The following is a 24,753-nucleotide window of genomic DNA, read 5'->3' as shown; positions in this document are numbered from 1 at the left end:
TGTCATGGGGTGAGAGGTGTGGTACAGCTGGACAGGCCACCAGTGTCCACGGGGACATAGAGACAGATAATCATTCACACACAGTGCAACTCATTTATGGATAAATTATCTTGTATTGCCAGAATACTAGTATTTTTTTGGCAAAATTTGGTTTCAAAGAAAACAAGTAGCAGTGTTTAGCATATAAACTGTTGTGTGTTTGTGGAAAGAGGCTTTTTTCACTCACACTGTCACCTGCCCTCTGGGTGAACTGCAGCCAATGTTGGCACAGTGGAACTGTTCTCAGCAGATTGGTTTGGTCCAAAGTGGGAAAACTGCATAGTGTGTATTGGAAAACATCAATTACATTGCACATCTTTGCTGTGGAAAAGAGTCAGATGAACTTGTGACATATCTCAGAGCTTTGTTCTGTGGGACTGTGTTGATGGTATTTGAGTATTGACAGTCATATGCTTTAGTAGGTTTTCTGATGTTGACACAATAAATAGATCTCAGAGCTGAGAGGGGATTAGGAGACCTTAACATTTGCCATGGCCTCACTGGCCATCACAGCTAGGAGCATTTAGAGCATTGTCCCAAGAAACCGCGGGAGCTGCCTTGGACTGTATAAACAGCAGATGCGGTAGGCTGCTTTTCAGCCCTAAGGGAATAAAGCCACTGTGACTCAGACAGAAAAGCCGAGATACAGATGTATGAATGCGTGTGTATTGCACCATGGCAACACAAACACTGCTATTTACCATAAAGTGAATAAATTCAAACTAGTAGAATATAGGAAAACAATTTTGTTATACAGCTAATGGTTAATCATGATAACAGCTAACAAACGGATTTGAAATCATGGTTTAAGAAAATATTGTGTTTGTAGTGGCAACCCTTATACAACTCATTTAATTCATTTTGCATTGAAATTTAATCCTGAACACTTCACTTCAGCTATAGGCACGTCTAAGTTTTATGTATAAAAACTGCATAAAAATAAGGCAGTATCAACAGATGTGTAAGACATTTACAACAGGTAGAACAGAGCAAAATAATCAATAACATTAAAACATCACGACAGATCTCTTTATCTAGTTTTTTTAATAACAGCTTAATGGCATTAGTGGAATTGCTAGCAACGTGTTAGTAACGATCTGTATGTCGGTCCAATGCTTTTGTCCTGACTGCAATGTCTCAGCAGGAAGTAAATGCTTAAAATGTATTTTAGACACTAACAGACTGATGAAGAATAAATCGTACTAATCGTACTAATTGAACTGTTACAATTTACTTTTCTTTCCTCCTTGTTGTGATTTTTTTTAATGACAGCCATGCTGTGCTGCATATGTAATTACATCCTGCACAGGATGTGCTGTAATACTATTGCTCATCCCCGATGCTTCTTTTTCTGCCATCTTATAAGAAGGAAGGGCATGTGGTGTAAAACTCTGCCAAATCAAACATGCGGTGATATCTCCTGCGGTGACCCCTTGTCCCAAGTGAGCAGCCAAAAGTAGCCTCGATTAGAATAAAATGTTGTTTTAAAGGTCAATAACACTTTGGTTTATGACCAAATTACTGCAAAACTAATGATGTTCCTTAGTTGTACTTTGTGTCTAATGCTAATTACCCAATGTTAGTAAGGCAGGGAACATAAAGCTTTGTATATTTAAAGACATTGTTTCTGCACTGTTTATATGAAGTTTTTTGTTTTGCTGCATAAACTCCTCAATTTGACTATATTTTGTCAACAATAGGCTCGTGCAATGACTTCAGGGTAGGCTTTGCAAAAGGGAGTAAAACTGACTTTAGGTTTGGAAGTTAAATGTTCAGGGCACAGGTAAATTTCCCACGATCTTTGCGTTTGTTAATGTTTAATCATCTGATAGTGAGGTTTTCTGAGCATTAGCAGACTTACACACACACATGGTCAAATGCTAATTTGAGCTGAAGGCAAGACTACTGTTTGAATCCTTCCTACACGTACAGAACTTTAGCCTTTGTTAAGACCAACATTGGAAACAAAACGGTTGTACTGGTTCCTAATAATATACTGACCAAGCTTCATGCCCCAGCTTCACAGGGCTCTTTGGTTTACTTCTCACCAAGTCTCAAGAAATGCTGCAGCTAAAAAAAGAAGTTACACTGACTTGCTTTCCAAATGACCAGACTTCCTCTCTGTTCGTGTCACATGTTGTCTGCTGAAGCTCGCATTAAATAATGCATGCTGTGGCCTGATCAGTGGATGCAGTGTACACCTGCTCTCCCCGTAAACAGTATCTAGTATCACAGGCTGTCTCCAAGGACAGGCTGTCAAGTGGAATCCAATACGACCTCTTGTTCATTCTTTAATGAGGGAAACTTGGATGTGTGATTCAAGATGCATAAAGTAACCTGTGGCATTTCGAGCAAACACATTGTAGCAAACTATCTGCAATGTAAAAATGTAGAAGAGTAATAGGAGTGCTTTGTTTTATGTTTTGACAACTTTTCCAGCACAGCTGATTGCTCAATCCTGAGCATTCAGTCTGTACATCTGAAAAACAAAAAGCACAAAATAACATATTATTATACATATTATCCACTGAGCGAAAGCCTACTGCTATGTTGCTACTCCTCTGCTCTGTTTTAACGTGTAGCCCTACAAATCGCTAAGTTTCTTATTACATGCAGCAATTGTAAAACTCAAATTTGTGGATGTGCAACTGTTACAATTTCAAAATGTTACATTTACTTTATACAAGATAATTGTTATGTTGGTGTTGCAGAAAAGAATCTGGGTAATAATGTGGTAACAGTGGGAATAATAAGGTAGGAAGAAGAAGGTAATAATATAGAAATGACAAATTATTACTACTTAGTTACAAAAGTAATATCCAAGTAATTATATTGTATGAACATTGGTTATAGCTGAGAAATACTTCAGTATCTAAAATAATTAGTAATCGTACAGTAATATAGTGGTAATAATAGGAACCTGCTAGTAATAAATAGGGTACTATGGTAATATATGCACATTAGAATTTTGATATACTGACTTGTGGTAGTAACTAAATAACAATTAAGTAATATTGGTTTATCTTTAATATAGCACAAGACAATTACTTGCATATTAGTTTGATAATTAAGCAGTAATAACTTGATATTTCTGATAGTAGAGCAGGTCACCTACCAACTGGAAAGTCAGTAGATCGATCCACAGCTCTTCCTGTCCAGCTAAGATACGGAACCCTGAGTTGCCCACAATGAATGTTAGATGTTAGATGATCCATTCCCACACAAGTATTAACTTGTGTAGGAATGGATGAATTGGACTTGTTGTAAAAATCACTTTGATTGCTCAAAAATTTAGTTTAGTTTAGTTTAGTTTGTTTCCACATTATTACCAAGATGTAGTAGAAAGATCATTTGTGTTTTCTGGTTATTTTATAGATAACAAAGATAACATAACGCCACCTGTTGGTCAGGTTGTGAATTTGCTGAACAATCGAGTGCAGCATTGGTGTTATGCAACATTTTTGTGGCAAATGCGTCTTCTCTCCGCTGCTCTGCTCTGTGTGAGGGACGGTGAAGCAATCACACAGTGGTCAAGTGAACACAAGTGAACAGAGATGATAATTACTGGCTAAAACTAGTTTTGCACAGTCTTTTTTTTACTGAAAAACAAAACAAAGAGAGGGAGGCACCTTTGTTTTGGTCTAATATGTCTGTGCTCTAGTAGTCAGGTTATTACAGATCACACATGTTGATAATGCTCTTTGCATTCTTGAGCCTTTTGGTTTTTACTGTTCAAGCAGATCAGTTCAAGATATTGGTGTTAAACAGTTGTATATTTCAAATGTAGCCTTTCATTTTTAACATTTCATCAACCTGATATTTGCAAGATTTTGTTTACAAGTGTACTGTTGAGTAATTTTAAAACATGATGTGGAAATACAAGAGACACAAGCTTATTTACTACTTTAAGAAGTGGAACAAGGCAATAACTCCCTTTATTTGTCCCTATTTTTGTTTTCGTGTGAATGACTTCCCATAACAAAACTGTACCTCATAGGTTCATTTCAAACAACAACAGGTAACCTGTCAGTGAAGTCACGTGCCTGTTTGGTCTGGACTTTAATACTTTATTTAATCACTTTCCTTTTTTAATATAACCTCAAGTTTGCACATAAATATTTTTCCTATTTTGGTGTGAGAGAACCTGATTGGCCAGCACAAGACCTGACCTTTACCTTACCCAGCACGTTTTGGATGAACTAGACTGCTGATGAACATGAGCTGGGTCTTATCAACCAACATTAGAGGCCAACATCTTTCTTGCTCTTGTGAATAAATAAAAACACATCTCTGCAGCTGGCTTCCAAAATATGGTGGAAAACCTTCCCAGAAAAGTACAAGCTGTTATGGTTGCACTTTAACACATTATTTAATGATGAGACGCGCACCCAAGCACATATGGATGACCACATATAAGCATGAGCACAAGCATTTTCTAATCACAAAGTTATAATCATGTAATAACATTTTTTTCTTTCTCTTTATGATGAATAGAACTTCGGCTACAGAGTTTTACTTGAAACACAGTAGATAACGGGCACCAGGGGATAGATAGATGAAAGCGTGAGAAGAGGGACAAACAGAAAGATAGGAAGGAAGGGGTAGGGGTTTTGAACTACACAGAAAAAAACAATGGTTATCTTTAAATAAAGCTTCAGAAGATATATTTACGACCCCCTGTTTGCAGGAATGCCTTGTGTGGATTGAAAATGGTGGGCGTCAACAGTGTATTTGTTTAAAGTCAAAGGTATTCGGCAGAACTAATTGGATATATGTAAGGGAAATGGTTGAAACTGCTGTTTTTTGAGGAAGGAGGTAGGGTTAAAAGGAGAGACGATTTCCTCCCTGTCGCTTTTCTGGTTCTGTCCAATAGCTGACATAGTTGTTCAGCTTGTGGAGGTTGACGCAGCCTAAACTTTTGATGGAGAAGGGAAGAAAAATAGCTTCACAACACGGCAGCATGTCCTGCTTCCTGTGTTTGTCTCCACTTATTATGTGCTTCCTGTAGGCAAGGAGGTGGAGGGACTTTAAGAAAAGCACAGCTCAGTGCCCAAAGAGAAGATCCCATCTTACAAAGAACATAAACAAAGGGTGACATTTGGTAGCAACAATGGATCACATGGGTAAAATCAACCCTGTGTGTGTTTCTAAAGCTTATGAAATCACTAGAGGTCCATGGATAACAGCTGCACAGTACTCTTTTTATGTTAGGAATCAACACATGCCGCCAACCGCAGTGGCCTATAATCATGATCCTTATACAGCAGCCTTTGAGGCAGCTAAACTCAAAATTACACACATCTACTGAGAGGTTTCTCCACAGAAAAGACAATTTTATCTGACCCAGATTCAGAGTGGTTTTAGAAGACTGGTGCTCCACTGAATATACTTTTACCTCCTAGCAGAATCTCAACACAACATCTATGTCTGGAACAAGGAAACAGAGCAAAGGCTAGTTTCCTTTGCATCAGAAAGGTCCACAATATCACTATACTTCACAAGGGATCAGTGACAATTTTAAACCACATTCCCTCTTTTATAAGTCAGTTGTAACTCTGCCTTTGGGGGTAATTATACTATCTTTGTGTATGAACAAGTTAAACTAGTTTTAACTGCTGTTTTTTCTCAAAGAGGTTGCTTATCACTGAGCTGCTGTTCGTTATACAGCACGTGGATATACAGTAACATATCTAGTTTTCATGTAATCACACATTATCACACCATGTGTCATTATCAGTGTTAGTAGAATTAAATACAGAGAAAAATATTTTCATGCAGTTTTTCACGAGTTGATGTAAAGACAGTAGCTGGTTGGTAGGAATGAGGTCTGACTGGCACCTATCCCAGCTGTCGTGGGGTGAGAGGTAGTGCACTGTAGACCCTGGACAGGTCAGCAGTCTGTGTCCAGGTGAACCCAGAAAGATAGATGACCTTTCATGCTCACACACTGACCCCCACGGCCAGAATCACCAGTTAACCTAATGTGCATAGTGTAGTGGTGTACGCGGTTGCCTAACAAGACAAAGCTCCTTGGGTCGTTTCTGGGAAGTGACACACAAATCTCTTTGGGGTTGCACTGGGAAGAGCATCTGGCATGAAAAGCTGCAAAATCAAACATGCAGAGTTACCAGCTGTGGTGACCTCTAATTTACTCTAGTTAAAGTAGCTCTAATTAACCCAACATGTCTTTGGACTCTGGGAGGAAACCAGAGTACCTAGGGAGAACCCACGCAGGCAGGAAAACATGCAAACGCCACACAGAAAGACCCCACCCACAAATAAAGGGAGCCACTAATGCAGTTTGCAGGTCACTGCCCTAAGTGCTTCACACGGACGTATATGTCTATATATATATGTCTGTCTGCCGTTTTTTCCAGGAGTAGGTGGAGGCGCAAATAGAAACGTCATGCCAAATAATTTCTAAGGATTATTTTGCTCTCTGTCTGCTGGATATATAAGAAAGCAGCTATTGGTAATATTACTCGTAAGAAGTTTATAAGGAGAAATGCTAAATGTTTACAGCCTGTCTTTATGACAGCAAGTGCACAAGAAATAATACAATCATTGGTGTTTGCTATGCTAACAAACTATCTCACACACACAGCGCTGCTGAAGTCTCCAGTAGCACGACTTCACTCTGCAATGCCATTAGCCCCTAAATAAACACAGCTTGCTTCCTGGTTTAGTCGCTGTCTGAACGTTTATTACCTCTTGTTACTGGACTGCAGGCCTCTTGCTGCTCAAACTGCAGGCTGCCTACCACAGATGGCAACCTTCACAGTTATTTCTCGTTTTCTCAGTGTTGTTTTAAACAGACTACGCAGTCAGACTGGTTTATCTGCATAGGAAGGTCATCTACAAAGGAAAAGAGAGCAGGAGAACGGAGAGGAGATTGAAAGAGTGGGGCATTGTTCTGGAAATGGCTTCAGGGCTTTGTCAATGTGTGTGTGTGTGTGTGTGTGTGTGTGCACTGATGAGGCATTTATTTGTGTGAACAGTGTGGCTGTGTTGGGGCTTTTCACATAGCCTTCTATATGTGTGAATGGGTGGAAAGTGACCCAGTGTAAATGAGTGTCGTCCTATGAACACCATCATATTCTTGTCTGTGTTTGGAGTGTGTGTGTGTGTGTTTAAGTGTAATGGGTGTGTCTAGGTGATGTAGACCGATGGGGGTTGGGCTTAGGTCCTGCTTCAGGTGTGTCTTTGTGATAGAGAGCAAAAAAGGTTGAGAAGCAAACGTAAAGAGGTAAACATACAGATCTGGGTCAACTGTGACAGGGGAGTTGATCAGAAACGAGTGAATAACAGATGAGAAGCAATGGAGAAAATAAGAACACTATTTCTGCGTTTATCCTGAAGATTTCCAGGAAGCTTAGGGATTCCTACCTGTCTGAACTTGCCCACGGAAAGGTAAGTTGTGGGACCATTTTGTCTCTTTTTTCAGTCTGTGTGTGCGTTTGTGTGTTTAGCCTGACTTCATGGGAAAAGACATAATCGCAGGCAGATTTGCATGGAAGTAAGCGGAGTTAGAATGGGTAGAATAACAGGTTTGATGAGTGCACGTTATATAATGAAGTGCTATAGGATCATTTTTGAATTGAAGGAGTACCTGTTTGAAACACTGACCTTTGGTCACTTTAAAGCAAGGTAATTTGATAAAAGCGAACAGAGGCGAGCATTGGTTTATTACAAATAATTACACTGCTGGTTTAATGAAGGGAATAAAAGCCATCTATACCATCCTGGGAATGATTCTTGGCTTATACTGTGACTTTGAAAGTTTGCATATGAAAGAGATGACATGCAAAAATGAATGAAAATGTAAGTCAGGTTTCTGTTTGTGTGGTTAACAAACAGGAGCTTTCGAGGCCGGCGTGTTTTGCTGTTTTTGTTAGCAGAATGGGTCTCCAAGGTGTTTCCTTTGCCTTTGCCTGTTGACTCATGATGAATATACGCTTTCTAATAGGTTTGGAGATTTCAGCAGACACCCAGTAAGACTTACTCAGTGCTTTACTCATGCATTTTTTATTGTGGAAAAAGTTACAGTTGTGAAAGCGTCAGGGTAAAGTGATATTTATCGGTGTATTAGTTAAATGCTTTGATCCAAATGTGAACTACAGGACAGGCCAACCCTTTACAAATTATGCGGCATGAGGTTAAAACCAACTGACATTTTAAAATACACTGACAGCTCCTTTGCTGTGAAAACGTCCACTATCAAAAAGCAATAAAAATAAAATAAAAACAACTTTGTTTACATCACCTATTTATGCCTATATCAAACCACATGCTAAGTCATCTATCTTTAACTCAAACTGTAAAGATATAAATCAGATTTATGCACTAAAAAGGAGTGCAAAGGGAATGCAATCCTTTTTTCAAGCAAAATGACCAATTCTGTGTAAAATATTGATTATAACTTCATAATTCAAAGTATTATTTAAGTATAGTACTTCAAGCCTAATGGTAAGTATGATCATCCACAGCCCCTGCTACTGATAATGTCTGAACTACTGTTTTGTTAGGTTGTTAGTGGTAAAGTCTAAATGTGTAGCATAAAAAACATAAAAAGCACTCACTGAAAAACCGATGATCAGTGTGACCTGCCTATGTTTTGTGAAATTATTTGAATTTTATTGTCAGTGGCCCAGGTATTTAATACATCTTTAAGCAAATTAGTCTAGAGAATAATGACTTTGTTAGATGGAGGGGTGTGAAATAATGAATGAGACTAAGCAAAGAAAAAATCTGCTGCATGGTAAAACAGACCTTTTTTTTTTTTATCTTATCAGTTTGCAGTATTTACCTCTCATTCACTCAGTCACATTCAACACATTCAAAAACGGTGAGTTTGTGTGCAATGTGTTCAGTGTCTGACCAAAGTACCACTATTGGCATGTGGACAGGATCAGTCAGAGATTCAGCTGGATGTGAGTTAGAATTGCTACATCTGCACTCATTTTTAGACTTTAATCTTTGCTTTTTGTGTACTGTTGGATAACTTATCATCTCAAAATTTTACTTACATAAAACCATTTGCAAAGCTTATGAGATAAATGTTGTATAGAAAAGCTAAAACACCTCATTGAAACCCTCATTCAAACTTGAGCAGTGTTTTCCAAAATCAGATGTGTTTCTTTTATTGCAAAATGTTTAATCTCCAGTGCAAGTATTTGCATTAACTAATGTTGCAGTTGAGCAGCTGTGTTAGGTTAAATGAAATAGAAATACTCTTTTAATCTGCAGAATCACACATGCATTTAAAACAGCTCTTTGCAATCAAAGGTCATCTGCCTTTCATCTCTCTGGCTGTTTTGACAGTATTAAAATGTCTCTGAAGTGTCACCACATGTCTCAGGCTTCTTCTCCTCTCTCTCTAAAAATGTGCTGTGAGTCATGCATTGTCTGCAACATGACATGGCTGCAGGGTCCTACTATCCAAGAACTGTTTGTCTCAATATGTAGTTAATAAGTATGCAGTAATGGTGCAGTGTTTTTTGTTGGCAAGTGCTGTCTTATTCTGTTATTTCTATTAGGAATGTTTCTGTCAATATTTTAATGCTTTGCACAATTTGATATAGACACCTTTAGTGTATGGGGCACAACAGACTTTGGATTATTCAGATGAGCCTGTCATTATTGTGCATGTGTCCCAGTCCAGGGAAAGATGTTTAGAAGCAGCGCTGCGTGACTTTTCCCAACAGTTGCAAATTAGGTTAAAATTAATTCTGGGTTGAATTACCTTTGCAGCCTGGTGTATTTTGGGTTGTGCTTAATCATTTTAAGGAGAACAAAGTAGATTACACGTGTTTTACTCTCAGTTTGGTCTTTTTTTTAAAATTCTCTAATAAAATAGCTAAGACATGTGATTTTGTTTTGACTCTTGTGTGTCTCTCTTTCTCAGGCGGAGCCCTCTCCGATGAAGACTACCTGGTACTGTCCTCTAGATTTGGTAAGGGTTTCACATTGCATGGGGATTCACAGCCTGTGAGCTAGTACCAGTATAAAGTAGGGTGACTGTGTCAGGGACTGTCCCTGAGGTTAAACTGGATTGTTTCATGTCCCATCTGAGTTGCAAATTAGCCAAAGTGGAATACAAAAGAAATTCTTTGGTTGAATTGCGTTTGCAGCTTGATGAATTTGGACTGTTTCTTGCACTGGTTCAAACAGTGTGATTTCACACACTGTTGTTGTTGTTGTTGCATAAAGGAACACAATAAACATAAAGATAAGATAAACATTAAGATTTTATCTCCATTTTTTTAAATTAAACTGTCTGATCATGTACGTCTGTTCATTTCAGTTAATGGTTTAACAACAATTTCTGCCACTCATTATTAAATATATTTTAAAAACTTCAAAGTATGCATTAGTCATAAGCAGCAATCTTCATATAAACAGCGTCTTTACTGTCTGTCTTTGCTCTACAGCCCACTGTGGTGGAGGAGGAGGAGGATGGGGTGATCTACACAGTTACTGTCAAGCCGCACCATGGTGGACCCAACAGTCCAATGGTAAGTTTAATGTGACTGACTGGTTAAACTATTTGAGATGAGAGGTTTGTGGGGGTTGCAGTAACATTGTTTCTTTCTTTTTTCCTCACTTTTGATCTCATTTCTTTCCCATCTTCTTCCAGTCCACAGTTTCCAAATCCCAGTGTGTGAAAGCAGGCACAGAAGAGAAGTTGGTGCTCCACCTCCTCCACTCATTTTGTATGGGCGACTCCTCCTTCATCACCATCTTTCTCTCCACCTATCGATCCTTCACCACCACGGGGAGAGTGCTGGACATCCTCAGTGACAGGTAGGAGACTTTTAGCTGTGATCATTAAAATGAAAAAGAATTTAAAAGGCAGTAAGATCAAAGAAACCATATAGCAGCTCCTGATGCACGTGAAGCACAGCGGCTACGGCAGCTGTCGGTATTCTGGTTGGCTGGTTTTGAAGCAGCAACATTTCAGACTGATCCTGGCCAGTGGGAGCTCACTTCCACTGGGTTTTAGAGCGACGGCATATTTGTTAAACTGTAGAAACAAATTAAATTCAACTTTTTTTACATTAGACAACATAGAGGCATAGTACGCTTTGATTCTTATCACACTGAAAAATTGAGGAAATATGTTAAAACATCATGTTCTATTACATGTTTTTAATTGGATGTTGTATATTTTCATGGTATAGATGTTTTTGTATACTTATTGTTAATAACAACATATATGTATCTCTGCTGGAGGTTTCTTCTTTTAGCATATATGAATATATGAATCATCCTCTCCAAAAAAAAGTATGACCTGTATCCTAGTTTTAGAGAGTTTTAAACCCTTACTAAACACAAACATATTGGAGTTTAACTTTGACGTGACGATTGTGTCAGATGAAAAGTCATGTGTTACCAAACTGATTACAGTCCCTCCAGAGATAAATATGGAGCTGTTATTCCGGATCTGTTATCTGGTGGATATCCAGGTAACAGATATCTTCCTGTTGGTCTGATGCTTGTTTTCTGCTAACTAACTGTTGACAACTTTTTAAATTCAAATAAAAAGCTCAGTCATCATAGCTTTTCAGATTCTCCACACTTTTCCCTTGCATAGAGCAGAAGCCAGCACAAATATGATTGGTTGACAGGATACATGGATACTAATAGAAACAGAAACCAATCCATCCTGTAGATTTTTACTGGAAAAGGAAAGTTTTGACACAGATGACACTAAAAACAAAGCCAGGAAATTAACAGTCATTCAGATTCATCCTGGAAGGTCTTGTCATGGAAATCCATTGATTAGTTGTTAAGATTTTTCAAGATCAACACAGCCTGTGAGCCTCATTTCCTATTAGCCACTGCTAAATAAGAAGCTAAAGAATAAAGTTCAGTTCATTGCTTATGATCCAAAACTATACACCTAGTTTTCTCAAGATACACAGGTGTTATTGTGGCTTTGCAATTCGTCTTCAAGCCATTTTTAAACAGGGATTTCTAAAATACTCATCTCACATAGCAGGAAGCACCTGTGTGCTGATTTAAAATAACTGCAGCTTAGTTCTTCTTCTTAGAAACATTAATCAGCAAAAAAAGAAAACTGCTTGTGGAATTTCCTTCCACCAAATAAATGCAGTTTATATATGATGCACCTAAAATTTTCCAAAGATGCAACAGGAAAGAGAGTGAGAGAATCAGCAGGAATGTAAACACCAAAGTCTTTGCGAAAAAATATCTTTGGAAAAATAAGTCATATATAAAACCACCGGAAAACTGAAGTGCTATTTATGATACAGCAGATGCAGCTATCTGAAGCTGAATGATACTTTCAAGCTGGTTTTCTTTTTCTGCTTTATGATTTTTTCATTTTGTTCACAGGCTGGAGAACCCACCCGGGGACAGCGAGAGAAGTCAGATAAGACAATCTTTTAACAAGTGAGTTTTTGAATAGCTAACCAAAATCTTTTCGAGTGCTTGAGTTACTTTAGTATCTGCATGCCATAACAACAACTGCTGCAAACGGTTTTGCTTCTTTCTTTTATTCTTTTTTTTTTAAGGGGAATATTATTTTTACCAGGCAGGGTGTTTTCAAAAACTGAAACAGAAACTTTCATGTTACACATCATTTCAACAGCTGCTGCTATTAAAATCAGCGTGAGCACAAAACAAAGAGTAGTTAAAAGCTATTTCTGGGGTATAAATCTCTTTCTGCAGAGAGTAAGTAAAGGAAAACAAGCTGTAAAATCTGAGAATTGTTGTTAAATGTCCGTTTTACAAGGATACACTAATGAACTGAAATCCAAAAGTGTTTTGAATTTTCCAAAAAGCTTGTATAAGGTATGCTCCAGTCAAGCTTATTCATTGAAGACTGTCTCGTAAGTGCCTGCTTGGTGAATTCCAGCCAGTTTCATGATAACTGGGGTGTCTTTCTTTGCAGAGGTGCTCGGTGCCACTGGCAGGCTTACTTTTGTACCACTTCTTGTAAGCAGACTTGTCCTTCAAACTAAAACCTTGACCCTTTGGGTCCACTAGGCTCATGTCTAATCTGCTATTCTTGTCTAAACGCCTGAAGAGGGTAATTTATTGGAAACTTCTTAGATGTGTTGAAAAATATCAATATATCCAATCGATTCCAATCTCATTCCGTCATCCAGCACAGGCAGACAGGTCACATATCACATGCAGTCTTAGCAAACACTAGAATAAATCTGAGGATTAGTCTTTTCAGTTGCAAGGCAGAAAATGTGTTATTTCTTTTATGTTCTTGCACCAGCCTCTCGAGTCGTTCCCCTTTCTTTTCTTTAATTCCTCCCATCCTTATCTCCATGTCTCTATCCCTACAGAGCAGTGTGTACAGTGTTCAGCACGTGGCTGTCAGAGTATCCTGAAGACTTTAAGAGTTTGGGGGACCCCTCTCGCTTGCTACGCTTGGCTCCCCTCCTCCCTCATGACTCCTCATCTGCTGCTGATCTCCGCGCTCGCTTCCTCAGGATAGCCGAGGAGCTCAGCGAGAAAGCCCTGCTCCCAGATACCCATAAAGGTCTGTATTTCAACTGGGATTTAAATGACAGTGTTATGGCCTTGTTCAGTGAGGTCATCAAGAAATATATATTTCTTCTCACTTTAAATCAAATGGAGACTGCAAGAAAGGAAATATATACAATCTGGATTTGTTGTGACTATTTTCACCTAAAATTATTTTCTCTGAACATAACATCATTTTCCCAGATATCCTGAACATTATTATGAAAACTAAAGGTTTTAGTTACTGCTTTTTCCATCTGGTTTGACAGTGAAAAATCTCAACAACTATTAAATCAGAAGCAATGCTGACATACCTATTCCAAAGCTAAAATTCAGAAAGTAATTAAAACAAACAGTAACAATTACTCCTTTCAGTTTGGGCTAATTTGCTACACAACTCCCATTTCAGCTGCTTATTTCTCCCATAGTCACCACAGCTCTGAACAATCTGATGCACATTTACTTGATCAGTGTCACTATTTGCAGATCAAACCAGTTTCACCAGCCCTCCTCCTGATGCCTCCAAGTTTGAACCTACCAGCATCCTTGGATTCTCTGGAGCGCTGATTGCCGAGCAGCTCACCATGATAGAGACTGTGAGTTTACCCTGAAGACAGAACACTTTCTAAGTAATGACCTGTGGTGACAAAATGTAAAACACTGCACTCCTTAAATGGTAAATGGCCTGTATTTGTATAGCTTTTACTAGTCCCCCCTAGGGACCCCAAAGCGCTTTACACACCCAGTCATCCACCCATTCACACACTGGTGGAGGCAAGCTACAGTTGTAGCCACAGCTGCCCTGGGGCAGACTGACAGCGGTGAGGCTGCCATATCGCGCCATCGGCCCTTCTGGCCAACACCAGTAGGCGGTAGGTGAAGTGTCTTGCCCAAGGACACAACGACCAAGACTGTCCGAGCTGGGGCTCAAACCGGCAACCTTCCGATTACAAGGCGAACTCCCAACTCTTGAGCCACGATCGCCCCTTAAGTCCCTGGAGACTTCTGTGATCGTAAATGTTTGAAACTTATGTGATCGTTTCAAACATTTACTAATCGTGTGCTTTCAGTTTGAGTTCAATCTGCTTTTTATTGTCTTAATCCTGTTTTTTGTATTGATACTTTTTCACTTTGTTACTGTTGTCGAAACAGCAGTTTGATTAAAATAGGCAGAAGTAAGAGAAAGAGAAGTGTCCCACTCTCAGAATCTCAAATGTTTTCATAAGGAAATTTAAATAGGATGACCTCTGAGTTCAGTTTATGTTGTTTAATCAATGATTTGTAAGCAGTTTTTACAGATCTTAGTTATAGGTGTAATTCTCACGTCTTTCAGGAGCTTTTTGTCCGTCTGGTCCCATACCACTGCCTCGGATCGTTGTGGTCTCAGAGGGACAAGAAGGGGAGGGAAGGAGTTTGTTGGTCAGTCCGTGCCACTGTGCGTCAGTTCAACAAGTTGGCCAATGCTGTTTTAGCATCCTGCCTCTGGCCGACAAAACTGCGGAGCCAGCAGAGAGCCCGACTGCTGGAGAAATGGATCAGTGTGGCAGAGGTCAGTAGAATGAAGTCACAATATATAAAATTCAATGCAACAAACACATATGTTGTATCAATCTCAATAAGCCTCAATAAGAAATTGAGGTCTCTGTGAAATTAAATTATTAACTGTATTCTACTTGGAGTTTCAAGGCATCCAAAAACCTCAAGCCTGCTTTAAATCCCCCAGTAATCCTCTAACTGTAATCGTATGCTCAGCTCTGACTCTGCACAAATCATGGCAAAGTCACAGTTGCTAGGATTCTGGTTATACTTTTATATTAATCCATAGCTGTGAGCACCACACGTTATGTCACAGTCTTCTCTCCATCAACGAGGAACAAATAACAAAAAATACTCTGGTGCATTTTTTTGAGAATGCAATGCAGAGTTAATATTGTTTTTGAGGGTAAATTCCCCTCACAGATAAATGAATTAGAAAGCAAACCCAGAAAATCGAACCCATAAGTTGTTTTTTGGGTGTTTTTTAAGCTGTGTTTCACTGATATGAACAGGATATTTGAGAAACGGTGCAAAACCATTACACAGCCAAAGAAATGTTCTTTTCTGTTTTCCATTTTCCGTATTCCAGCAACTCCAAACAAAAATATATGTTTACCTCAAGATCAAATGAGATATTTTTCAAAACCAGCATTTTTTTGACTGCATGTAAGTGTTAAGTGCTCCTGGTGTATGTTTCTGTACACGAGGAGCAAATAGGGTAGGAAATGAGCTCTTCCAGTAACACCAGCGCTGAGTGAAACGATGTGATGTACGACCTCTGGGCAATGGGAAACGTTTGCATCTGCTTACTGTGAAAGAGAAAATGTGGATTAAGTGAAATCTGCAGCAGTGTTAGAGTTACCGTGCAGATCACTCAGCTTCTTTAAAATATTAAATTGCCTGCAGCAATGACAAGCTCTGCTCGAACACACACAAGCACAAAACATATCGTGTCCCTGTCTGCTATGGCCTCCAGCTTTAATTCTCCATTTTTTTCCTCTGGTTTGCTGGAAACCTGGCGTTCCGGTCTCACCCTATGTTTGTTATGAGACAAACCCCTTTAGCAGCATCCATTATTCAGCACATCAAGGTGACAGCGTAACTCAATACTCGGCAGACCCACATCCACAGGTGTTCTCAGTTACACTATACTATGAGATGCAAACGGTGGTATTTGTCTTTGTACGTTCTTTCAACAGGCGTGTCGAGCCAGGAAGAACTTCTCCTCGCTGTACGCTATTGTGTCTGCCCTCAAGAGTAACCCCATCCACCGGCTGAGGAAGACGTGGCAGGACACCGACAGGTCTGAGGCTGCAGTACTCTCTGTTTTAGTGCAGAGGCTTTATAATCAAATATGTGGAAAACAATCTAAGAGAGGAAAAGTGCAGGATTACAGCTTGAAACAAGGGCATTTAAAGGCCATGGTGATCATTCTAAACAGGTTCATGTTAAGTATTGTAGCAGCAGCATGAACAGCTGGTCTCAAATATTAGTTTATTTAAGTATATCCATCCATCCATCCAACCATCCATTTTCTGTCTGGGTCTGGGTTACAGTGGGCTGTAGTCTAAGTTGAGATACTCAGACCTCCCTCTCTCCAACCTCTTCTTCCATCTCCTCTGGGTGGACACAGAGGCATTCCCAAGAATGTAATCTCTCCTTCATGTCCTGGGTCTACCCTGAGGTCTCCTCCCAGCTGAACTTACTCAAAACACCAGAAGGCATCCAGAAGGCATCCCTGTCAGATGCTGAACCACCTCTCCATAAATGGTTTTATAAATATCAGAATATATAAATCATGCTTATACATCTTATATTAGGGGTGTGAAGTGCAAAATAAGAAAGGAATATTGTGCATTCTTTCATTTTTATTATCTTTTTCATTAATAATAGAAAATAAAAAATAATTGGATAAGTATACATTCAAACTATTTTTGTCTGTTTTGTGCACTAAATCTTAAAGTCGGACATACATCTGGATTGTAATACTTAAAACAGTATCACCAGTTTTAAGTACTTTCTGATGTACAGTGCAGTAGACAATACTGAATTAGTATGGGTAAACAAGGCTCTTTATGGTAATCGAGGAATGGCACCAGTGCTGTCTCAGGTATCAGGCTGCAGTTTCTTGAACCTGAGAGAAACAAAGGTGTTTCACATTCTCGATAATTAGACATGCCCCTCTTGAAAATCAGTTTGGCTTTGGATAGGAATAATGCCGAGCTGGAGGAGACAAAGACTCCCACATGCTCACAGGGACCAGGCAGGTTAAACTGTTGAATGTCTGAGTCAGCTGAGTCAGATCAGGTACTGCTGAGAAACGTTCAGGCCTGCAGTGCAGGTGGGAAACTGGTTTAGGAGTTGGAATCAAACGGACGGCTGATGTGTTACTTTGCTAAATAATTAAAGCTCTTTGCTTTAGAGCATTTTTTGTAAGAATTCTTATTCATTGAAAAAACAGGCAAAGACTACAAAATATATAATTTTATATAATTTATTTACATACTACAAAAACAACCATATTTAGAGAAGGTTAAGGAACTTGGAAAGGAAAGCGTCTGGACTTCTTTAAGTTGCTTGAAGACATTTCACCTCTCATCCGAGTCCCAGATTTAAGCCCTATGGGAGTGTCGCCCCAAGAGGGACAATGGACCCCCTAATGATCCAGATATAACTTCTTATTGCACGCACTGCACCATCGCTGTTTTAATATTATTTTATAGCATCAGTTGTTCTTAGTTTTCTGGGATGTAACTGCCTGCTGTTCAAACTAGATGTTAACTCCATTTCTAAATTACCTCAGGTGTCTCTTTCTGTGATATTGTCTTTTTAAAAAAACCTTTCATATTATCTCATATGGGATATCATGCAATACAGTAACAGTAAATCTGTGCCTGGCTAATGTCATTCAAGCTCAAGCGTGCACAAATGATCTTCATTATATTTTAGTAGACTGAATAATATAAGACTACAAATCAGTCTTTATCTTACTGATCTGGTTACTTTACAGAGAGGCGTTGAGGAAATATGAGGAACTGTCAGAAATCTTCTCAGACAAGGACAACTATTCACAGACCAGAGAACTCCTGAAGGAGGTAAGTGGCAGGGATTAAGGGTGTAATGATAGTGGACTGTATGTCTTCAAAGTTGGCTGAGGTAAAAACAGGATCAAATGATGACATCAGTTACATTATACTGTGCGAAGAAAGCAGGTTCAGTGAGAAATTTGATATTTTATTTATGGCACACTGAGGCTGCTTTCTACTTGGGTCACGACACATCACGAAACCAGCAAGTAAAAAGTGAAATCATCAAACACGGATGGCGTGTGTTCTAGACATCTTGTCATTTCACTGTACGCGTTGATTAATGATGAAACTAGCTGGAAGCAGCATCTTATGCTGGAAAGCTGCCGCTTTGAGCTCTCAGTGACGGGGCTGTTGTGTTGGAGCGGTCTTGGTTTAGAGTCAGATTTCAGCAACTCTTTTGTAACGACTTGGACTCGTTTCAGGGCTATTTTTACTCAGACCTGTGCTGCTCTTGGCTACCGTTAGAGGCTTTTATGTCTTATCTTTGTACTGTCTTGCTAAAAAAAACAACTTCCAAGGACTCTTTTCCCTATTCCTTTATCACTCCAAAAACATTGATTTTGAAAGTATGCTGTAGGTGCATGAAGTCATGATGCATTAGGCTTATATAACAGAGCCTGTTTGGGGACTTTACTCGATATCATCACATTTTTTAAATCTGCTATATTACGTATGAGCTAATTCATTTGGGTAGTACTCTCCCAGTATGTAATGTTCTTTTTTTTCTAACATAAGAATGAAATAGGATGTTTCTGATAATCCATTAAAAGCTTTAAAAGGCACCCTCAGCGCAAACTCAGCAGGGAGGTGTAGCTCAGTGACTCTAGTTGAGAGACCTAGCAGACACAGGCTGGCTGCAGGATGTATCTGGACACTTTAACGGGTGTTGGGTCACCTGTCAAAATGTCCAAGCTTCCAAGGCCATCCAAGGACCATGTACGCTCACACAGTAGTTTCTTGTTATATTGAGATATGATAAATGATCATTTCTTTTTGCAAAGAGAGGAGTTGCCCTCCGTTGGCCATTAAAATAATGCAGGTTCTCAGTTGGCTTTGTTTTCAGTCCATCCTTTATATACAGTCTTTGCTAAACACAGCATGCACCGACTGCACTGATGTCTGTTAATGCTCAAACAGCAGCTCTGTAAAACCATGTGGTCACTTTGCTATTTCACATGCTGGTGGTATGAGACATTTATTAATGTGACTGTCATCTGTCATCACATTTATTAAATTCATATTTGCACAGACTAAACCAGAGCCTAACCATCCACGGAGAAAGATGACTGCTATGCAGGCCAGAAAACAGTGTAATCTTCATTAGTACAAGTGCCCTTATTCTGTCAGCGTTTTCACTGTGAAACACCCATTTGAAGATGCATTATATTTAGTTTGCGCCGTGTCAGCGAGTTTGGGAAATTGGCAGAATTAGCAATGTTTTGATTTTCTATAATGGTGCCGCGCGAGCATCAGTGGCTTTGCATTAGCTCTGATTTTACCCATGATACCCCCAAAGGAATTCATCCAAACATTTTCTTTCATTTCTAAAGCTTCACTCTGAGCTTTGATGTCAGAAAAACACCACTGCCTTCTGTTGCCCTTTGATTTTTTTCCCTCCCTCACAGTAACTTGCTCCTCTTCATCTCACAGCTTGTCTAAAAATGACTACAACCAGCAGGCAGGGCGTAAGATGAATGATTCAGTCTAATAAAAGACTAAACTGAACGTTAGGAGAAATAAATTATTCACAAAACTGTCACAGAAACATTTGACAGTAATACCGCTTTATTATGATGTTTATGGCAAGTTTTGACTGTTTCTCTTCCCTGATGCTAAGTTTTCATGACAGATCTTTTGACTGAACGCTTCTAACTTTCTTATTAATGTCGTGAAAAGGATTTTAATGTGTGCTTAGGTTACCTGAAAATTAATCATGACAGAATTAGGTTTTACAGTATCTAATTTAGTGGTAAATAAAAGTCTGTGAGACATTTTCACAGATAAACATTGGATATACCTATAAATGTTGGTGGAAATGGAAAAAGTACATTACAAAACATTCTACCATGGTAGAGGAATTATTCCAGAAAAAAATCTTTAGAAATTCCACAATTAAACCTGCATATTTTAATTAAGACCAACCGCATTGCTTGATTTTAAAAGGTTGGATCAACTTTGTCTCATTGTAGAGGCTGGCAGTGAAAAAGAAATACCACAAGCTAACATTACCTGACACTAAAACCTGATCAGCTCATCAACACCAGTATGTTTTTTTTCTTCCAACAAGGCCCAGGCTGCAGCAGCATCCCTTGAAACCCCAGATGCGTCTAATTGTGTGGTGATTCAGGGATTTCTTTATTGCATCAGATTGGAAATTATAATGTAATTAGGTTGGCTAACACAGGCATATATTACACAGCAGCCAGAAGCATTTGTGATGGAATGGGGTTCATTAGAATTCCTTTACAAAAAATGAACATTTATTAAATTAATATCAGATAAAATCTCTTTTTTCTTTGTAAATTTACCTTTTTTATTTAAATAACCCACTATTAGATTTGTTGTACTGTCTCAGTGTAATATCTTTCTTCCAAAGTCCATAATTTTTTATACAATTAATATCTAATAATGTTAATAATATACAATTTGTTGTACATTATAAACCAAGTTAGATAACATCTATTTTAACAATGTATGGCATGTCTAAGGCCTGACCTCGGGGAGTTTTATCATCTTCAAGTTCACTGTTTTGCATTTTCAGCCTTTTGTCAGCAAAAACGTCTCTGACAAACTCACAAATACAAATTATGTCAGCTCTCAAAATCAAGAACTTTTATTTTGTGTTCAGTTTTAAGCAAATGTAAGTGCAAATAAGTGCTAGTTTGGTGTCCCTCTAATGGCAGACACCAGTGGCCTCTGCTGGCATTTCCATCTTTTTGGGTGTAACACGTACTTTTATTGTTGACCAAATGCAATACAGTACAATACAGTTGTCACTGTAAGCATTTTTGTTGTTCTGAAAGTAGAGGAGGAGAATTGATTACGTTCTACTAATCCAGGTTGAAACTCGGGATTTCCCTCTGGTTTTTTTCTCTTGCAGGAGGGCACGTCAAAGTTTGCCAACCTGGACAACAGGCTCAACAACAGATACCTTAACAAGGTAACTGGAAATACTGTCAAAACTTGTTGTGGAGATTAAACATCTGACAGTGGAAGAATACTTGGTTAAAAACAGGTTGGGTTGTTTGTGTGATAATGAACCCCCTTAACAACCTTTAAAAAGAGATTGTAGGGGGACTCTACTTAAATGCCTCAAGTGTGCCGCTTTTAGCTTTCGTCCACAGTTTGACTTAAATAACCCTCAGTGGAGTGTCAAATAAATTTGGGATTACATCATCAAGACTTTCCACATAGCTGCAGCAGCAGAGGAGTCCTTTAAAATGACCTTATGGTCTTCTGCAGAGGCAAAACCTCAGATCTGCATGCACATAAAAGACAACAATTTTCACTAACTTTACAGCGCACATCTGGGGTACATACCAAACATTTTAGCCTGAGGGGTTGTACACCCCCACCGTCCTTTATAGTAGACCTTGGAAAAATGTGAAATGATGTAAGACCCTGCAACCGTGTCATGAGCATTATAAAAGACAGAGACACCGTTTTAGATGAAGTTTGAGGGCTTACAGAATGACACGAGCGCTGTCTTATTGCACGCGTATGTACTGCAGAGCGTGGTTTCAGCATGTCACTAATGTGCGAGTAGGCAATGTTTTTTGGGGGGAGTTAAAAGTACTTTCCTGATAGCTTAACATATTGGTTAACACAAGTTAAACTCTGCATTCAGACACTAACACTGTTGAGCGGGGGGTGTTTCATTGGTTTAATAGAGGGTTGTGAGGGCGATTGACCAGCATGCAGCAGCAAAGTGGAACAGCGAGCTGTTGTCTTTGTGTATGTGTGTGATGAGCTAAATCCCAAGCCACCGTTTGAAAAATAGCTGCAGGCGGCAGCTCTGAAATCCCTCGCTGTGTGGGCTCTTTACATTGTGAGTAGAAACCTCTGAGGAAACTGATGAAACCCTTTCTTTTATTTCTCACACAGTCCAACGCGCAGGGCACCGTGCCCTACCTGGGCATCTTCCTCACAGACCTCACCATGCTGGACACGGCAGTCAAAGACAGGCTGGATGTAAGTTGATTTCATCTCTGTCATGTCCCCTGGACTTTTTATTTTACAATTCTTGAGCTGACATAACAGATTCTGTCACTCCTTTGCAGAATGGCTACATCAACTTTGACAAAAGGAGAAGAGTAAGTGCTGCAATACACATCAGTTTGAGAGATAAAAGGTTCAAAGTTGAATACGTGATCTGTTTTAATGCTTATGATAAGAGACATTCTGCATTTGGTTGCGTTAAGCTGATGCCCTGATACTAAGCAGTTTTGAACAGAGTAAGCTCCACTTTTTGCAGCATTAACATAAGCTGCTAGTGTAAGTAAGAAAAGAGTGTGTAAGAGGGAGCAGTAACATAATATCTGAGGGAGGAAATGATTAAGTGTAGGGTGCTGAGAGGTGCTTCTGATACAGATGAAAAAACTGGCACAGTAATAAGAGAACAGCTAACACGGGTTGGGGTTTGTTTTGTTGTGAAACTTTGTGGTGATATGGCTCTTTGTTAACAGGAATTTGAGGTTTTAGCTCAAATCCGGCTCCTGCAATCTTCCTGCAAAAACTGTGTTTTCACTGCTGACGAGGCCTTCGTGCAGTGGTATAACAGCGTGCCTACTCTGAGGGAAGAGGAAAGGTGTGTATCCATTTGGTTACAGTCGAGACAACCAAAAACTGCCTTGAATGAATTCATTATTTTAAAGACAGCTGCTGTAGCACGTGTTGATGGATGAAGAATGAGAAAGTTATCCTTCATTTTTCAGTTATAGGCTGTCCAATGAAATCGAAGCACCTGGCGACCCGAGCCCTCGCGGTCATGCCCCAGCTGTCGTTATCACACAGTGTCCAGAGTAAGCTAAGCAGAGCTCACTGACTCATTCATAAATATACACATAACACTAAATATAAGTATATATATGCAATACCACATATACAGTTTAGGATATAGAATTTTAATGGGAAGCGGATTTTGGCTTCTCAACTCGTCAGTTGGTGACCACTGCAGTAAAGAAGCTTTAAAAAATATTTCTCACTACATGGGCAACAAACCAGAGCCCTGGATTGGTTACAGATATTTTTTAGGTTTTATGATACTTTTTGTAATTATCCACTTTTACCACTGGAGGGCAGGATTTTAGCCATTAAAAAAGTGCTCATGTTAAATTTTTAATATTTCTTTTTAGTCCTGCCTTCATTTCCTCAAGAAGATTTATGTTTTATCAGGCCGTCATTCTAAATAATAATTTAATGACTAATCTGGTTAAATTAATGTTGCATGAACTCACTCCACCATCTTGTGGAATAAGCTGGTACTAAATAAAAGTACAGACCTATTTCAACTTAAGCTAATATCTCTTTGGACCTAAGGTCACGGTGGTTGTTTCTTCATAGGTTTAAGTTTTTTAATAATTTTCATAGAAACAAATTTGAGCCTTTAAGCCTGTGCTGCTTAAAATTTAGATTTTAACTGTTTAACTAAAGTTTAACTTTAGTGTAAAAACTTTATTGCAAATTTGTAACAAATAAACCAGTTTCCCTGACAAGTTTCTCAGATTGCTGTGTTGTGTGTTTTCATGCATTTCCAGTCTAAGCACCTCCCGAACCAGCCTGGCTGGTGACAGTGACAGCTTCTTTGACTTTCACTCACCCGTCAATAACCTGCTTTCAAAGCTCACAAAGGTAAGTCACTCAACAACAGTCATCAGTCAGGTTTCTGTTTATATTATGTCATTTCACAGTAGGCAGGCTGGACTGCTTTGCATGTTTAAATATACAGATTAGTTTCCGATTCCACTCAGTCATTATTTTCATGATTACTGTTCTACTGCAGCATATGAGATCTCCGTCGGTGTCCTGTCTGGATGTTGACACGTCCCCTCCTACAAATGAATCCAACCCTGCCACGCTGACTCCAACCACTCCTACAAAATCACACCGTCGATCAGCCTCCTGTGGCAACAATCCCCCTGGTAACATCCAAGGGTCAGGGGCAGACATGCGGATCATCAGGATACGGATGGACCTGGAGGATGGAAACCTGTATCGGAGTATACTGGTACGAATCCAAACCATTTGTCTCCAATTAAAATCAGCAGAATCAGCACAGAAGCCTTTGTCATTAATTATCAGTGACAATTTGCACTTACAGCTTCTCCTCCTATCTGCAAGGACCCCATAATCATAGTAATCAGAGTCAGATCCTCAGGATACAACGGACCCAGGTTATTATTAGTGCAAATCAGGCTGTCCTGTTTTCACTGTTATTGTCCTTTGTCGCCTCAGGTTACGAGCAATGACAAGACTCCCACTGTGATCAGCTCTGCCTTAGAAAAGCACAATCAAGACCCCAAACAGGCATCCAGATATGAGCTGATACAGCTTCTGCCTGAAGGAAAAGGTAAAAAAAAACTAATCG

General features: G+C 39.2%; 1 protein-coding gene across 2 annotated transcripts in view; it reads left to right on the top strand.

Annotated features, from left to right (window-relative positions):
- rgl2 (ral guanine nucleotide dissociation stimulator-like 2) overlaps positions 1-24,753 on the top strand; it is a 32,342-nt gene that overhangs the window by 4,308 nt on the left and 3,281 nt on the right. The window contains exons 1-18 of one of the 2 annotated variants that reach the window (XM_084944316.1): positions 3,446-7,449; positions 9,944-9,991; positions 10,470-10,553; positions 10,676-10,842; positions 12,397-12,453; positions 13,362-13,558; positions 14,029-14,138; positions 14,876-15,091; positions 16,278-16,381; positions 18,089-18,173; positions 21,268-21,327; positions 22,272-22,358; positions 22,448-22,480; positions 22,853-22,974; positions 23,102-23,188; positions 23,924-24,017; positions 24,169-24,393; positions 24,621-24,735. In XM_084944316.1, coding sequence (XP_084800442.1) covers positions 7,348-7,449; positions 9,944-9,991; positions 10,470-10,553; positions 10,676-10,842; positions 12,397-12,453; positions 13,362-13,558; positions 14,029-14,138; positions 14,876-15,091; positions 16,278-16,381; positions 18,089-18,173; positions 21,268-21,327; positions 22,272-22,358; positions 22,448-22,480; positions 22,853-22,974; positions 23,102-23,188; positions 23,924-24,017; positions 24,169-24,393; positions 24,621-24,735 — 1,993 coding nt within the window. In that variant the 5' untranslated portion in view covers positions 3,446-7,347. Of the gene's footprint in view, positions 1-3,445; positions 7,450-9,943; positions 9,992-10,469; positions 10,554-10,675; positions 10,843-12,396; positions 12,454-13,361; positions 13,559-14,028; positions 14,139-14,875; positions 15,092-16,277; positions 16,382-18,088; positions 18,174-21,267; positions 21,328-22,271; positions 22,359-22,447; positions 22,481-22,852; positions 22,975-23,101; positions 23,189-23,923; positions 24,018-24,168; positions 24,394-24,620; positions 24,736-24,753 lie in introns of those variants that run through there. The other variant, XM_084944315.1, reaches the window with a different exon arrangement.

The sequence above is a fragment of the Perissodus microlepis genome, chromosome 11, assembly GCF_051167445.1.
Source record: "Perissodus microlepis isolate ML-2025 ecotype Zambia chromosome 11, ASM5116744v1, whole genome shotgun sequence".
Classification (NCBI taxonomy): domain Eukaryota; kingdom Metazoa; phylum Chordata; class Actinopteri; order Cichliformes; family Cichlidae; genus Perissodus; species Perissodus microlepis.
Note: the sequence above shows the minus strand (reverse complement) of the source record. Positions and strands in the feature narration are given on the sequence as shown.